Source organism: Chanos chanos, chromosome 12 (genome assembly GCF_902362185.1).
Source record: "Chanos chanos chromosome 12, fChaCha1.1, whole genome shotgun sequence".
Taxonomy (NCBI): Eukaryota; Metazoa; Chordata; class Actinopteri; order Gonorynchiformes; family Chanidae; genus Chanos; species Chanos chanos.
Genome location: NC_044506.1, coordinates 8,128,532 through 8,145,974, shown reverse-complemented (window position 1 = coordinate 8,145,974; position 17,443 = coordinate 8,128,532). Strand labels below are relative to the sequence as shown.

At 43.1% G+C, this 17,443-nt stretch overlaps 1 protein-coding gene across 1 annotated transcript in view; it reads left to right on the top strand.

Annotated features, from left to right (window-relative positions):
* The first annotated feature begins 215 nt into the window (after window positions 1–215).
* phactr4a (phosphatase and actin regulator 4a) overlaps window positions 216–17,443 on the top strand; it is a 30,419-nt gene continuing 13,191 nt past the window's right edge. The window contains exons 1-3 of the mRNA XM_030788930.1: window positions 216–356; window positions 1,311–1,507; window positions 8,763–8,807. Coding sequence (XP_030644790.1) covers window positions 8,795–8,807 — 13 coding nt within the window. The 5' untranslated portion in view covers window positions 216–356; window positions 1,311–1,507; window positions 8,763–8,794. The remainder of the gene's footprint in view (window positions 357–1,310; window positions 1,508–8,762; window positions 8,808–17,443) is intronic.

The following is a 17,443-nucleotide window of genomic DNA, read 5'->3' as shown; positions in this document are numbered from 1 at the left end:
AGCATCACAAGGAGGTGGGAACTCCTGTTTGCTGTTTGCTCGCACGCTTGCGTGTACTCACTGATCCAAACTATTGAGGTGCTCTCTTCTCGACAATGGACGTGCGATTGAATAATATATAATAGTTAAAATTACTTGAATATGTGTTTTTAAAAGCTGTTTTTTAGGGGCTTAAAGTGACATAACTAATCGAAGAGACTCCGATATTCTTACAAGCGAGCAAGTTAAGTTTGGGTTTTGAATGTTTTGCAAAGTCAAGTGAAGTCAGGTGAAAGTTAAACCGACGGAGCTTAGCATACGAAGGCGAAATAAACTTCTGTCTGTGGAAAAACATTGAACGTGCCATCTGTAAAAAGGTAAGACTTAATTGTTCTTTCCAAATAGTTATGAAATATATATTCATGTCTCTTATTAAAACTTTTCACATAGTGTGACGTATGGCAAACAAGTAGGCAAACCTGTTGCAAACCTGTGGCTTCCGCTAGCAGTCGTTAGCTTGAAACCTATCCTAGCCACCAGGAAATTCGGGGAAAAATAGATTGTTGAGCAGTTATGCAAATGATTACGTTAAAGTCTGATATAACTACATCATATTATTTTAGAATTAATTTTAAAAGCCCGAGTTAAGAATGACTGTTATCTGACGTTTGTGGCATTGTAGTACGCTGGTTAGCAAGCTAACGTCACGTCTCGTCTTCCTCCAGGTGTAAAGTTGAACAGGTAGCTAATTTAACTACGTTAAATCGATTCCCCAGCCTTCCCCCAATTTTACACATTATTGTCTAAGCCGAACTCATTTCGCTTGCATGTTACCCGAGCTCTGTTTCTCATATTAACTGAAGGTATTTATGTGACTTTATTCGAACTTTGATGGTTGTTCACAACTGGGGCTGTGGAGGTTAAACGCCTGGATCATGCTTATTTTACCTTCTCTTAGTTTTTATTTTCCGAATGTAATGTTACGAATGACTGTGTTTAATTATGTGGCAGCATGTCCGACGACAGTAAAATGAATAAATTCATTCTGTGCACTGTTAAACGGTGGTTTGTGTAGTTGATCGGGACATTCTGTCCGCGTCATGCTGATTTAGACACTGGCTTAAAGGGTGGCCTGTCACCATGAGAATACCCACGGTGAAAACAATATACGAGTCTTCGGCGAGAGAGTGTTCGCCACGTGCCTGAATGTCAAGAAAATCACAGCTTTTGACAGTGTATCTTCTGCCATCCCTTAAAATGACAGTCACTGTGATAGCCATTGCGTGGACAGTCGGTGAACTAACCTGCTTCATCTGTGCATTCCTGCGCAGTCCTTTACAGTTTCTCGTGCAAGTCTCAGCAAGCCACGAGTGCATTTGAAGCAGATAGGTGTAACAAAGCGAAGCCACCTGAGGCTCTGTTTTCAGTCGCTGCACGAAGACATGAGAGACACTCCCGCTGGGTCCAGACTGAACGTTATACCTGAGAGTTGCATTGTTCTGCTCTGCATTTTAAGGCTGAAGTGAAGGTAAGAGGCAATTGGCTTTATGGGTTGCTGTATATAATAAATGAGTGATGCCTAAGGTTATTATGTTGCTTTGTTCTCCTCCTGCTTCTACAGACTGCTACAAATTTCACCAGTAAATTGTTCGCTGGGTGTTTCACAATGAGGTTGGCAAGGGAACTCGAACAAAAATGAATGACAAGGGAGGTGGAGAAAGAATTAGGCCTTGTGCATTATTAAGATTACAAAGATTTTTGTGAGAAAGGATAGGATAAAACCAAACAAACAAATTCTGTCACCAAGATAACTGAGTGTTGTGATGTTCAGAAGGTAAGTGATTGTGATTTGGGTTTTTTTTTTTTAGTAGGTGTTTCACCCTGGGCAGGAAGTTTGACATTCCGTTCCCAGGGCCTTGGTTTTGTATTGTCAATCTGCAGCTCTGTGAGGAGACAGCACGTTCCCTTGTTACAAGTAAATGGAAACAAATTACATGAGTGATGACTTTGCATCGGTTTGAATGCTTCGAGACTGCCCCTGTTTCAAGCACTGATTATTGTTTTCACAATTGCGACTTTTATGAAAAGAACCGGTGCACGCTAAATGTTAGACAATGGCTGATTGTTTGGATTAGTCCCCCCCCCCCCCCCCCCAACCGCAACCCCCTCCTTTTCGCCCCCCCCCCACCCCCAATCATTAATAGAATGGTTTAACAAGCTAGTGCGTTATAAAACCGTGTCCAAATTGAATTTGTTTTGCCCTGGATATTTTTAATGAAATGCAGACTCTCCCAGGCGCATTCAGCCCAGATGCCTTCCGTGTACCTTGTACCCTAAACATGTGCACGCATACACGCAGATAATATCGATGATTGATAAGTCCGTGTTGGCCGTTAGCATGTTCCCAAAAACTATGTTTCGCGCGCTGGAACCTTTCGTCAAAATCTCAGGCCCGAGCCATGGAAACAATCTTGAAAAGTTGTTGTTTTGCGGCTTTTTTCCGTGGCCAAGGTCATGGAACAGTGTATCTATTCATCTGTAATAGCAGTATCTACATTTAGACTAAACAGTATGCTATCTTCTATTGAGCTTTCCATGCAGGTCTCTGGAAAGCTGCTGAAACCACAGGTTTTATATGAGCGTCCTGAAGGACATCTGAGGTCTCCGTCATCGAGATTAGTCGAGACACCAAACCATCTTAGTGCTGCTTCATTAATCGTAACTTCATACACAAATCTGTCAATGTCCAAGGCTTGAATGAAGTCATAACAGCGATGAAACACCACCTCCGAGAAGTCTAAGCTATGGTTCGCAACATTCATCATTCCAGGAGACAGAACTGTGTAAAGGGTATATGGCTATTATGAAGGCAGGAGTAATCATTTTTTTTGTTGTTGTTGTTGTGCCTACATGTACATTTGGCTTAGTCAGCCATGTAAATACAGAGGGTACAAAGGGATTGGATCACCATTCAAAGAAACCTGTATGTCCGGATCAGCATAACGTGCCTTTTTTTTTTTTTTTTTTTTTTTTTTTTTTTTTTTGACGTCGCTTCCTCTTGTGCCACGCTCAGGTTTTTGAATGTCAGCCTTGCTCTGAGGACTGTACGTTTGGCACAAAAACAAAAAACATGCCTGGACTCCGATTTGTGACCTTGTTCACTTTAATGCAAACACTCCCTATCTCTCTCTGTCACACAGAGAGAGAGAGAGAGAGAGAAAGAGAAGTGGTCATGTGACTGAATTTTTTTTTTTCCCCTTCTGGTTTGTTTTTGAAATGGCGGTAAATCAGATGAATTGGCCAATCATTGCCTGCACGGCTGGAAGGACAGTGTAGTCTCTCCTCTGTACCAAAAGCAGGGCCTAGTGGCTGTAGTTGATTCTACTTCTTTTCTCCCCTAACCTCTGAGATTAGCATTTCAGCATCTCTCAGGCGCTCCAGCAACGGCAGATTCATGGTCTCTACCCGGGCAAGTGACTTAAGCTTTTCTCCCTCTCCTGGCTATGACTTGGCCAGCATTGCTTTGGGTCTAACCTGCACTGTAACCTGCACTGCTCTGTCCTAACATCCTGTGTGGACTGTTCTGAGAAATCAGTATTGTTGAAATGGTCTTCAAGGAAACATCCAGAAGGGTTTTTTTTTTTTTAAACAGCACTTACAGTAATGGAACTTTTGATTGGCTCCACGGGACAGACAACGTCTGAACGTGCCTAGTTTGTTTCAGTAGGTCACTACAGTTGTTCCGCTCCTAAAGGATAGTGTTTATGACTGTGTGTAACTCATTCCACTTGCCAAACCAGTCTGACAAAGCCAGCCGCACAAAACGTACGACAGCCTGGAGAGCTCCGCGGCTACGCTTTCAAATAACATAAACGCAAATGTCGAATCATCAGGCGATCCAGCAAAAATAACTAAAAAAAAAAAGAAAAAAAAAGTCCTCATTACATCAGCTAAAGCAGTTTTATTGTTTCTTAGTGTCATGACTTTTTATGGGGAAGAAGTACTCCAGACAGTGTAGCTGGTATTTATTGCCATTTGAATGTCGTGGATGGATTATGTTGACCTTATAGTTCCTGCGCTCTGTTTAGATATTTCTTGATGACATGATTACTTTTATTTACTGATTCCACTTTTGGCAATCTGACTCATCTTGTCCACTGGGATAGTCCAACAGTGTTCCTTTCTTGGGTTTATGATTCGATCCAAAGGCTGCTCAGTCAAACTATTTGAGGCTCAAACAGACGATGATGATGAGGGTGATGATGTTTAGGATTAGTCGGTTGCCCCTTGCTAGGAAGAGGTGCATGTTCACGGCCTGCTAGCTTTTTCTGTTTTTCTCTGTTGACAGGAAATAATCAAGACTGTCACACCAGAAGATGAGCCACAAATCTAGATAGTGTGAGATAAATAGAGCCTCACTGCTGTTGAAGGCCAGAGATATTCCTCCTGTTATTTTTGTACTGTTGATCGTTTTAATGTCAAAATTAGGTCCTATAAAAAAAGGCTTTTTTTCTTTTTTTTTTAATTTCACTTAATGATTGTACTAAAGACTCGTTATTTAGTGAAATAGTGAGCTGTGGAATTTGTAGGACTTTTGAAATGTTGAAAGAAAAGGCTGTGTGTTGTTTTCCTGTAGCCTACTTATTGTTTTTTTTTAGTCTCCTTAGAGGAACAGAAACCAGAGTCTCTGAAAGAGAAGATCTGAACTTCTGCAAAGTCTTCATGCATCAGATTTGCTCCCATAATAGAAGCGTAATGACTGACAAAGTGTGCGGTGCTCTGAGGAAATTAAGACTATGGCAGCTTGCCAAGCCTGTTCACTAACATGGCTCATAAACTCAAAGTTTTTATACATTGTGTATGGGATTTTTTTTTTCAGTTTTGCTTGTTACAGGTGGAGAGGCTGAGCATGTAATTGGTCGAGGAAGCTTGTTTTGTTTGGTTTTCTTGTCTTGTATCCAAATTTTTTGAAAAGCAACATTCCAAAGTACAGCTCAAGGTTGTTTCTGTTACCACGTGTGTTCGTGGAGTCCTCAATAACCTATTTCTTGCTTAAGCCACACCCACCAGGCGAGACCAGTCATGTGCTAGGCTTTCTTTTCAGTTGCCATGGTGACTGCCTGACTCACCAATGAGCTCTCTGAATACCAGTGACTAGATTTAACCCGTCATCCTTGATCCTGCTTAAGGTGCGGCCAAAGTATGTGCAACGGTGCTTTCAGTTCAAAGTTCAAGCTGTGCTTTTGAGCATGTCCACAAAGCTTGTCTTTAAGAGAGATTAGGTGTTAAAGCAGAGGTAAATGACTCTAATATCTTAAAGTCTACGTGCCCGTATGTATCAAGCGTCCCACAGTAAGAGCTAGGGCTGACCCCGACCAAAGATTATGATATTAATATAATTATTCAAATATATATTTTTTGGGGCATCAGAAAGTGGTTTGAGTTCCAGGGCTCAAGAATGTTTTAAGTAACATTGTTAACACTGTGCCACATTACAGAAAAATGGACAACATCCCTTTTGTTTTCTTAAAAACTGTATACACCATGGTGTCATTTAGGGATTGAAGTGTCTGAGTGGCAGTGACATCCGATGGGTTCTCCCAGGCCGCCACACAATCAGGCCATTCATTTTTTAGCGTAACGGAATAATGACGTTAGGCAGCTTACATGTTACAAATCATGTAACAAACATTACAAGTCACGTTTGAGGTTGATGAATGACAGGCGAATGTTTGCATGCACAGTTTGAATGTCACCCTCTTGGGGTCGTTCTTTACACGCTCGAAATGATCCCACACTTTCGATGATTTCCCACCCGACATAGTCTAATAACCTTTTAACGACGAGGGGCAGCCCCCGAATGGAGTTTGAGGTTTTTTTTTTTTGTTTTTTTTTCCCTGCGACTAACCAACCAGGGAAAACTTGGTCACCTAAGACCCGTCTCATCGAGTAACAGTTTGGTCGACTATTAGGGGGTAGCCCTAGTAAAAACACTGATCCATGTCATTGTATTTATAAGAGCTACAAAAGGCAGAAACTGATCCCAGGTCAGTGCTCTTACCGTTTGACATGTACAGTTTCAGATGTTGATGATTCTCTGCTAATCTGTAGCTCGTCTCTTCATTGCTTGTCTCTGCAGTGGCAACTACATGTCTTTGTGTGGTGGATTATCTTAATTGTTAAACTCTGGAGTAGATTTTAATTCGATAATAAATAGTAACACACTGTATTTGTGTAGCTCTTTTCTTAGACCCAAAAACACTGTACAATGTAAAGGCTTTGATAAATTCACTGAATATGGCAACTAACGAGTAACAACAACAACAACAAAAAAAAACACATGAAAAATGAAACCCATAAAACCAGTAAACAGTGGGGGTGGGGCAGGGGATGAGGGTTGGGGGGCAGGGAACCTGGGGTACAGAGGGAGGGGAAACTCTGTTGGCTAAAGAGGTATGTGTTCATTTGGGCTTTGCATTGTGTGATGGCAGTGCAGTCACATGGATGCTGTGGTAGATTGTTCTAGAGTTTGGTGGCTGTGGCTCTGATTGACCCTAACCTGGAGATGGAGATGGAGATGACACATCGTTACAAGGGTTCATAGCTTAGGAATCTTTCTACTCTTAATGAAACCTGTTATCTGAGTTAGCTTCTATTATGCGCGATCCAAACACGCTGGTATTCTTTTTTTTGTTTTATTTTTTTAAATCAGTTTATTTATTTTTTAATTCTGTCATATGCCGGATAGACAGTGATTGAACCTTATTATTGAACAAACTTTCTGTGTTTGATTTCACCATCACTCACAGCCGTGTTCCTATCACTCCATTAGCTAAGCTGCTAAACTCCGTTAATTCTTTGCAAGCCTTTGAAAATCCTTGCTGATTTCTGTTTAATTAACCCGGCCTTTTGGATATGGTATCACGACGGTAGTAGGACTAACTTCCAGTGCTTTTGCTGGTGTGGAATAAAGGCATGTTTGTGTATCAGAGCGTTGGCTAATCATTTTCTAACAGAGACCTGACTGGCTAGGACACCCGCTCCCCCTTCCAGTCTGTGTGTGCTACAGAGTAAATACTAGATTTGACTGGCCTGAGAAGCACATGCTGCTATCTGTTGACTTTGCTATTGTGCCCAGAGATTATAATGGGAATATTGGTGTATGAATTTATGCAAAGGCCCAGGTGACAACCATGGGGGTGTACAGAGACATTGATTAACATGCTGACCTTTAGTGACCTTGTTCAGCCCTTTTTTTTTTTTCAATAAAGTTGTGAAACCTACAGTAATAACTTAGCCTTACTTCCCCTTTGAGGTTGAGCGCTGACTTTTTATCTTGCTTACTTTGTTGGATTTCTGTTCTTGATGTTCACATGATGAGGGATGTGTGTGTGTATGTGTGTGCGTCTGTGTGTGTGTGTGTATGTATGTGTGTTGACATTTGTAAATTCATGGCAGTGTAAAGCTCTCACACAGGATGGATTAACTCTGATCCTGAGTTTTGATATTCTTAGATGACCTGCTTTATCTCATCCAAAGTAAGCAGTACTTTGCCAACACTCAAGGATTCACTCTGCTTAATCCATCAATCTAAAAAACCTCACCTTGATTTCTGTAATGTTGTAGGCCTACTTTAGCCAGTCCAGTTTAGAGCCTGACCAATAAATCGGTGCACCGATATTATCAGCTGATAATTGCAGATAAATCGGTATCGGCGTTTACAACGGCCGATAAATGACAATTAAAAAAGAAACAGAGAGATGGAGGATGGATCCTTCAACCATGTTCAACGTTCAACATTCATCTCAGCCATGCCTGGTTTTGCTGCAGTAATGTGAAAGCCAGTACCGTCAGTCAAACATCAAAATGAACCTTTAACTTTACGGTAGTTGAGTGGTGTAGGCTAAGCTAAGCTGCTGACAGAGTTGATTATAGTTTGCCAACAGCTTTATATATTAAATCCTCACTTGATTTAAGAAACTGTGTGGCAGTTCTAGTGAGTAAACGAACAACAGTCCTGTCATTTCTCCCTCGTCACTTCTAAAAATTCCCTGGCAACATCGCTTATCGCAGCTTATAACGCCGTCCATTGCTAAATTAGGTTACCCACAAGGCTAGTTAATGCCATGTTTTTCATTGGAAGACCGTTAACATTAATGAGCGGTTAAACTATAGCGTTGAACTTTTTCTGTCTAAATTAAGCAATGGTAAATATATCTGCAACTCGCATGTCTGTAGACATAGTCAGTGCATTGGAAATGATTAAACCAGAGGGGACACGTAAATAAACGTGAGCTGAACAAGTATCTAACATCGCTTGGGAGCCAAACAAAGTTATCTAGCTTCTCTTTCAAATGTGTCGTGTGAAATCTCAAAGTCCTCGTTACAGACAGTCACGTAATATTGGATGCAACGTTTGCTCTGTGTCACTGTATCAGTTTACTGCCTGATTTATCAAAACTTAGATATTTTGTTATGCTTTTGTTCAAAGTACTATTTACAACAAGAAACCGAGTTTATTTTTAAACGGCATTATGTCATGTTATCTTGGTGAGGACTGTTAAATAACTACACATAAACAGATTTTCCCTAACATTTGTTATGTGTTTCTGGGGAAAGAAAAGCCGACATATCATCATATCATCGGATTTTTAGATCATCAAATATCGAAATCAGTATCGGTCTTAAAAAGCCTATGTCGGTCGGGCTCTAGTCCAGTTGTAAGTTTTTGATTCACACTTTTGTTTTTCTAACTCTTTTTTTTTTTTTCTCTCTCTTTCTAGGAGCCTGTGGCTGCTGAGCTCCTGATATTGGAATGGAAAACCGAGGTAAGAAAACACCCCAACCCCAACTCCAAATCTCTAGTCTTTCTCCTCGGTGTCCCCGATTATCAACGTCTGACACTTTGTGATGGGATCTTTTTCTCCTAGGGTAGTGGGCATCTTCCTCTTGGTTGGCCCTAAAGAAGCAGCTTACGTTGAAAACATGTTGTGTAATGTTCTACACTTTTCGGGAGTTCTAAATAATTGAGACGTCAAACTCTCTACAGCTCATGCAAAATCATAGTCACAATCACTGCCTCTGTTGACAATGGGACTCTATCGTGATTGGCCAAAATCATGGTCCTTATTGCTTTTGTTGACAATGGGACTCTGTCGTGATTGGTCGAGGGTCAAGGTCAAGTGTTTCGTTTGCAGCACGTAAGTCACATATCAGCATTGTTGACTCAGGAAGTATCTGATTGCATGTTGTACAGTGGACACACCTTCAGGTGTAAATCAGTCCTTTCCTCTCTGTAGTGCGGTATTTTCCTCGCTGGTTTCGGTGTGGATATTTGGATTTATGGATGAATCAAGTTTCTCAGGTACATACAAACGGTTCACAAACACTTTGTTTATTTTAATGTATTTTACCGATTGGATATAAGGACATCCATACGAGGATTAAAACTTTTTCGGAAAGTTTGCACGTTTTTACCAAAGCCGTGTATAGACTGAACGGTTGGTGAGTGATGTTTGGTTTTCACGAATGAGATTTTTTTTGTTTGTTTGTTTGGTTTTTTTTTGCTTTGGTTTTTTACTAATGAACGATTTTTACTTTGGTTGGCTTTCTCCGGGAACGTTTGTTGAAACTCCCATTGTGTTTTTGTCGTGTTGTCCAGGTTGTTGAGAGCTTTTGAAAATACTAGTGACTCAGTGGTTTCAGTGCTGTGGAAAGTGTGTCATCATTCTGTCTTTCCAGGATGTTCCAGCTCAAACACTCAAAGCAGGCAGGGACATATCTGTGAATATAAACCTGTCAGGTCCTCACTGCTTATCACAAGTGATGGCTGTCTATTGTAACGTTACCGGAAAGCAGTGTAATTTAGCGTCATTGATTCAGTAGCCTCACAGAGAAACTCGGCCATCTCGGTTTGGGAGACATGTTCTGTTCGGAACGGAGCAACGAGGTTTTTTTTTTTTTTCTTTCTTTCTTTCTTCCTTCTTCGTGCTGCTCTGCCTTAGCTAAGAAATGGACAGATCAGAAATAGAAATAAAGAAAGGAGAGAGAAAAGTCAGGATTATTCAGCGTGACAGAAAGATGACGATATAAACATTTATAAACATATAAACATTAGCTGAGTGAGAGAGGAGAACATGTAACATGGTCAGGTCTTTTGATCTCAGACTGGCATGGCGTCTGACGCAGGCAGATCTAAAGCCCTGAGCTCTGGATTCTACTGTCTCTCTCTGTGAAACTGTGCTGGCAGGGAGTCAGGCCGTGTTTCCTGGGACATGGAGAGGTTTGGCTGTGCTGCGCTTTTCAGCCCTCGAGGAAATGAGGTCACTGAGAGTAGCCGCCGCTGGTCTCTGTATGCTGAGCTTTTTCACGGAAATGTTTGAATACATCTGAACTAAAACAGCATCAGCAGCATTTCCCTCATACTTATGACGTTTTAATCATACCCCTCATAATTATGATGTTGTAATCATGTCTCTAATCATTATAGTGTTTTAATCATGTGCCTAATAATTGTAGCGTTGTAGTCATATCCATAATAATTATGATGTTTTAATCATGTGCCTAATAATTATGGTGTTGTAGTCATATCCTTAATAATGATTAGGTCTATGTTGTATTACTTCCGAACTATAACAATGTCAGAATCATATCCCTAATATTTTTTTTTTATACAACTGAACTATGACAACATTAGTGTCATAGCTCTAATAATTATGTATGTCCTTTAAACTCCACAGTTTTCACAGAGCAGATATTAACAAACTTCTCTAAAGTTGTTCAGATCATGTGGGATCAGAGGCATTCTCTCGACAGTCAGACCCTGATATCCCTCGTAGTTAGTGTTAGTTAGCAGTATTAGTTAGCAGTTAGCAGTATTGTTAGCAGTTACTGTTACACGTTGAGGTGTCATAAAGCTTTTGGTTCCTCTAGATGGCACTGCGGTAAGACTTTACAGACTTGTCTCTTAACAGTTCGTGAGACACTTTTTTTTTTTTTTTTTTTTTCTGCAAGTGCCTCTCCCCTCCAATTGCATTATCTTTGCTGAGAGATCAACTTCCTCATTGCAGTCTCAGCCCATTCATGCATGTCTACATTTTTTTTTTTCTTTTTAATGCATTATGCCATTGTTTCATGTGTCGTCCTCCCTTTATTTCAGACTCTCTCTCTCTCTCTCTCTCTCTCTCTCTTTCTCCTCCAGTATCAGTTTTCAAAAATATTTTGCACGTATCAGAGCTTGTTCTGTAGACACCGAAGAAATGTACCTTCAGTATCTCTCGTTAAGGGGGCATCATGTTTGCTTTTATGAAAGGCAGTCTAGTTTCCAAAGGCTGTGAGCGCTGACTTTATGGAATTAGTGTAGCTAGTGAGAGATACTAATAGTAAATAACTCTTTGGATTTGCCTGGGACTTACTTTCAGACTCTGTTTTTGAAAAGGCCTTAGAGAGTAGCATACAGTGGAGTTATTATTGTGTGTTTTACGGTCACTACAGGCAATGAGAGAAGGCTGCCTCCGTAGGCTAATTTATTCCTTGTTCTGGAACTCCTCTGAAATGTAAACTCCTTCATTTACACACGGCCTTCACAACCTGCTTTTATCTTAGTTAGGCTGTTCGACTCCTGATCTGGACTGTGTCTTCTGACAGGGTGGGCCATCTCCACCCAGCTCTCTCCTCCTCAGTCCTCTGTGTGTGTGTGTGTGTGTGTGTGTGTGTGTGTGTGTGTGTGTTTACTGTACATTCTTAAGCAGACTGGCTCTGACAAGCACTGGAGACATGCAGCCTCCTTCTCTTTCTCTCACAGACCAAAGATCCTCTCCCCCTCCTCACACACACACAGTACAACTTGACACGGTTTGTTTCCTCGCAAAGCTGCTTCACACTAATGTTCCAGACAGATTTGCATTACTGTAAACAAGTTTCCAGTATTTACAGACTCTTCCCATAAAAAACACACCCACCTCTACTGACTCATAAAACATCCTCTACTTACTGTCTACCCTGTTGACTGTTCCTCAATTACATCCTCTACCTACTGTCTACCCTGTTGACTGTTCCTCTGTTACATCCTCTACTTACTGTCTACCCTGTTGACTGTTCCTCTATTACACCCTCTACTTACTGTCTACCCCACTGACTGTTCCTCAATTACATCCTCTACTTACTGTCTACCCTGTTGACTATTCCTCTATTACATTCTTTACTTACTGTCCACCCTGTTGACTGTTCCTCAATTACATCCTCTACTTACTGTCTACCCCATTGACTGTTCCTCAATTACATCCTCTACTTACTGTCTACCCCATTGACTGTTCCTCAATTACATCCTCTACTTACTGTCTACCCTGTTGACTGTTCCTCTGTTACATCCTTTACTTACTGTCTACCCCGTTGACTGTTCCTCAATTACATCCTCTGCTTACTGTCTACCCTATTGATTGTTCCTCAATTACATCCCCTACTTACTGTCTACCCTGTTAACTGTTCCTCAATGACATCCTCTACTTACTGTCTACCCAGCTGACTGTTCCTCTATTACATCCTCTGCTTACTGTCTACCCTGTTGACTGTTCCTCAATCACATCTTCTTTTTACTGTCTACCCTGTTGACTGTTTCTCAATCACATCCTCTTTTTACTGTCTACCCTGTTGACTGGCCATCGATTACATGCTGTCCTTACCATCAACCCTGTTGACTGTCCCTCCAAGAGCCATTATTCCCCCAGTTATTCTCTCAAAATCGTAATTACACCCTGACTCCTTGCTCTTCACCACTCGTGCGATCCAGTGATTTATAACGGATTTTGTTTAGGCAGATGTGACCCTCAGGTGGATTAACTGGGTTAGAATACGCTAGAATGCATTGCGTCTGTAGGCAGGGAGAAATGTTCTGTGCTCAGTCACCGGAAAAGTTTCGCACCCAGGGGAGCTTCCTGTTTTCTCTTATTAAACAGATGAGTCCCAGTATTGAAAGACATTGCTTTGTTTCTATACACACTACGTTTGTGAAGCGCTAAGTGGAGTCGTTCAGTGCTTTATGGCTGAAACACGTCAGGATCTCGGGCTGTGGCACACACATGCCCGAAATCTCAGACAGCATGCACAAAACATTGCAAATTTAACATTTTTCCATCTTAATTTTGATAAATATTATGTTGGGGATATCACAGTGATGATGAGAAATCCTCTCAGGACTTTTCTTTTGGTGGAAGTGTTTTGAGAGGTAGTAGCGTGTACTGTCAGGTGCAGAGCTCCTGAGAGAAGGTCTGAACTTTTATATCAACTAATCTTGGTATGCAAATATGTCACTGAGAAAGAACACTCGCAACCCAACAAGTAAATATTGTTTGCTTGTTTGCTGTGTATACCTTTCAGAAAGACTCCCTTTCTCTCTCTCTCTCTCTCTCTCAGTCTCTCTCTCTCTCTCTCTCTCGCTCTCTCTCTCTCTGTCTCTCTTTCTTTCTCGGTGTATCTGTGTAATCTCTGTAATTGGACACCTGTGTGATGTCACTTCCTCCCCAGTTGTGGACTCCACCTTCACCCAGCTCGTTTACCAGGTATTGCTCGGGTTACCTGTCCCTCCCCGTGCTGTCATGGGAGAGGTGCAGGGTCTGCCCTGAGGACAAATCCCCCCCTCAAAAATCCCTCGAGTCACTGCCCTTGGCAAGCCCCCACCCCTCCACCCAAACCAGCGCCGACTCCTTATTTTGCTTCCTGTGAACTTTGCCCCCGAAAACAATCTGGCTTAGGGAATGACAGGCATCCTAGACTACAGGCATACCTCTGTGTCCTCCCTCACTAATGCAGTCAGAAGTGGAAGGGAGGGACTTTGCCGCTTAGTGAGTGAGTGAGTGTGAGAGGAGAGAGAGAGAAAGACAAAAACACAGCGAAGAAACGAAGAGTGGGAGGGAAAGAGAGAGAGAGAGAGAGAGCGAGAGAGAGAGAGAGAGCGAGAGAACGGAGTGAGTCGGACAGTCTTGGGTTACAGTTGAACTGCGTTAGGTCAGCTGAGCGAGAGAGGGAAAGAAGCATAAAGCCGAACAGGAGTGTGTGTGGTTTTTTTTTTTTGCCCTCCCTGCCACGGGCCCCAGGAGAGGAAGGGGCTGGCGGGACATAGGGGCACAGAGGCAGGAGCATGGGACAAGGAACCAGCGCTGAGACATTAGCCCCACAACCAACACTCAACACCGGTGAGTCCTCTAACAGCGACACTCCAGGGACCGTGAGCCGGAGCAGTTTTGGAAGTTGTATGGGAGTGGCAGTATTCTGTGAAGGCATTTTATGGGTGAAACTGTGGCAGGTTGGTGAGATCAGACAGTTATTGTTCAGCTCAGAGAGAGTGAGACATGTGTAATGATATGCTGACGGCTGGGTAGTGCTCTGTTTGTCAGAATGAAGAGCACACTGGTACACTAGCTTCAAAACGCGGATTTTGTTTTTGACAGCGTGTTGCGTGGATTCCTTCACGCTTTCGGATCTGCGAGAGAGAGAGAGAGAGAGAGAAAGAGAGGAGAGAGAGAGAGAGAGAGAAAGAGAGGGAGGGAGAGAGCGAGAGAGAGAGCGAGAGAGAGAGCGAGAGAGAGAGCGAGAGAGAGAGCGAGAGAGAGAGAGAAAGAGAGAGAGGTGGGGGGGTAGGGGGCAGGCATGGACAGGTGTGAGGAGAAGGCATGCTGATGGAATGTGGTGATTGTGAAACAGGCCGGCCTGCGGACTCCGTTCACCGTCTTCCTCTCTCTCCGCTGCTCCCTCGCCTCCCTCCCTCCCTCCCTCCTTCCTTCCTCAGCCCAACCTCGACTCCTCTGATCTAAAACACAAAGTGCAGAAAAGCCAGCCTCTGGCTGACACCTTGGTGTTTGTCACGCGTGATGGTCGTCACACAGTGACTCTGACACTGTGTTTGTGTCTCCCTGTATGTGAGAATGAATGGTCGTGCGTTGTGATGTATCTAATGGGTCACTTTGTTATGTGGTGTCACATCATATGAAAGGAAACCTATAGAAACATATGAAACCTGTTTGTTCTGTCTGTGAGACTGAGGATTTGTTCTTTAACAGACTATTCAGTACTCTCTTTTTTTTCCCCTGCCTTTTTTTTTGTGTCTGACTGTCAGTTTTTAATTATAGCCTTTGAGTTTAGAATTCCAAACGTGAAGCTGTGGTTTCTGCCTCCCGTGCATACGGTGAAATATATAGTCACTGCCCTCAGCTTCACGTGCAGTTTGTTTGGATGTTGTTTGGAGAGAACCCACTGACTTTTCAGAAATGCTTTCTCCTCGATAAGAGAAACAACCGGGGGGGCGCATTGCACCGTCATGTTTCGGGAGAGTTTTTCAGTCCATAGAAGCTGTTTGAGCATTTCATTTCAACCCATGTCACTATCACATGTTGTGTTGCTTTCGAGTGAGCTGATGCCAAACCAGAAAAGTAACCAAAATTCGTAATGTTTCTGAAAGGCTTTCATGTTTACATGCTTATTTTACACATCTTACTTACTGCCCCCCCCCCCCCCCCCCCCCCCCCGGCATATGCTGTTTCCTTAGAGGGATAACTACTTGTCAATATTGTGTCAGGGTGTTGGCAGGAGACATCATGTGAGTTTACTCTCAGTGCTGTTTTTACACGCATTGGATATTTGACCTTTTCCTCCTTACCCACCCATTCCCTTAATGCTTTACCCTTTACTACCCTGTGCTTGTGTGTGTGTGTATGTGCGTGTGTTGTGTGTGAGTATGTGTTCACACGACTCTTTGTTGTTGACCTGACCTGCTCAGTAACTCTTGAGGTAGGACGTTACCCACATGACATAACTGACTCACACAGCGTAACTGCTTGTGACTCTGAAGAATGTTATCCTTCAGGAAGCGGTATGCCTCTTCTCAAAATCAGCTTTGATAGGATGCAGTTTACGAAATGCTATGACATCTAAAGGCAAAGGCGCAAATACACTGCAGGATCATTACAGTAACTTTCCAGCTTATGAATGAGCACCTGTGTGTGTGTGTGTGTGAGCGCACGCATGCCTGTGTGTGTGTGTGTGTGAGCGCGCGCATGCCTGTGTGTGTGTTTGCACGCATGCCTGTGTGTGTGTGTGTGTGTGTGTGTGTGTGTGTGTGTACCTTTTGTAGTAATACTGTGTCTCAGACTGTGGATTGGTGTCAGGCTCTCTCTGCTATCTCTGGCCTCTCTCAGTCAGGGCCCGCTGCGTGTATTCTTCTGCGTGTACTCTGATACCCATCTCTCGCATTGTCCCGTTCTATTGTAACACGAGGTCGTGGTGCCGTGGCAACGGGCCGCCGTTTTCTGTACCTGTCGCCGCGCCCTCCTTCTTTCCCAGCAGCCGCAAGGTGTGTGTGTGTGTGTGTGTGTGTGTTTGTGTGTGTGTGAGCGTGGCCCCAGTGTAGAGAAGAGCTTGGAGGGCCATAGTGTTAACATAGCACTGTCAAGGCTCCCACACCATTCTCAAAATGCTTTGCAGCTCAGCAGTGGTTTTGACTATACAGAAAGAGTGTGCTGAAACAGGCCTGATGTTATTCTAAGAGTGTGTAAACATTACTTCCTGGAGTGACAGAAGGCTTAGTCAACACGTTCCACTCGTTGCTGTCAAAAGGAGAGAAGGCTTGAGTTTAAGGAGCATCGTCGGTTGGAAACCACCTGTCTTTAACCTCGCCTTAACGAAAGCCTTATCATGAAAGGAGCGCTTCATTTGTTCTTGTTATGGCGTGGAAGCGTTTGTGCAGACAGGGGCCCTCTTAACACACCAGTCTGCTGCAGTGTTTACTCTCCAAACTTATCTTTTCCTCATATACGCTCCATTAATAACCACCAGCCCAGTATGGCCGTGTTTTTGGTTTGTTTTTTTTCTTTACCGTACGAGTTGATTTGAGAAGGGTAAATTAGATTCCCAGGCATTGCTTGCTTTTTTCATTACCAAGCTCCATTTCAGGAGGGAGCTTCAGTACCAGCAGTGACAGCTGAAGAGATAACGCTCCGAGCTTCCCTCCCCGCAGCCGCGTGCGAGATTTGCCTCGTCTCGTGTCTTCGGGAACCGTTTCGCTCTGGCTTATTTTAGCCGCGTGCTCGGTCATTCGGCGGCGAGCGACGCTCTTTAAATGCTGCGCGACAGAGCTTGCTCGTTCCTGTCTCGCCTCTCCGACAGGGCCAGCGTGTCGGTCTTCCCAGAGCGTGTGCCTTCTCAGCTGCCTGCGTTTGACAGAAAGCCAGAGGAGTGAGAACAGAAACTCCCACTCTCTCTCAAACAGGCCATTACCGCCTGGCTTGGCTTATGTGTGTGTGTGTTTTTTTTTTGGGTTTTTTTGTATGGGGGTGTGGGTGGAGAAGAGGAGACGCTGTGGAGGAGGTGAATGATACTGGTTTAAATGGAGAGCATGAGCTCACCGTTAACGAGTAGAGACATAATATCCTTTTATTCGGCCCAGACTGATTTTTGGACACCGGGAGAGCTCCAG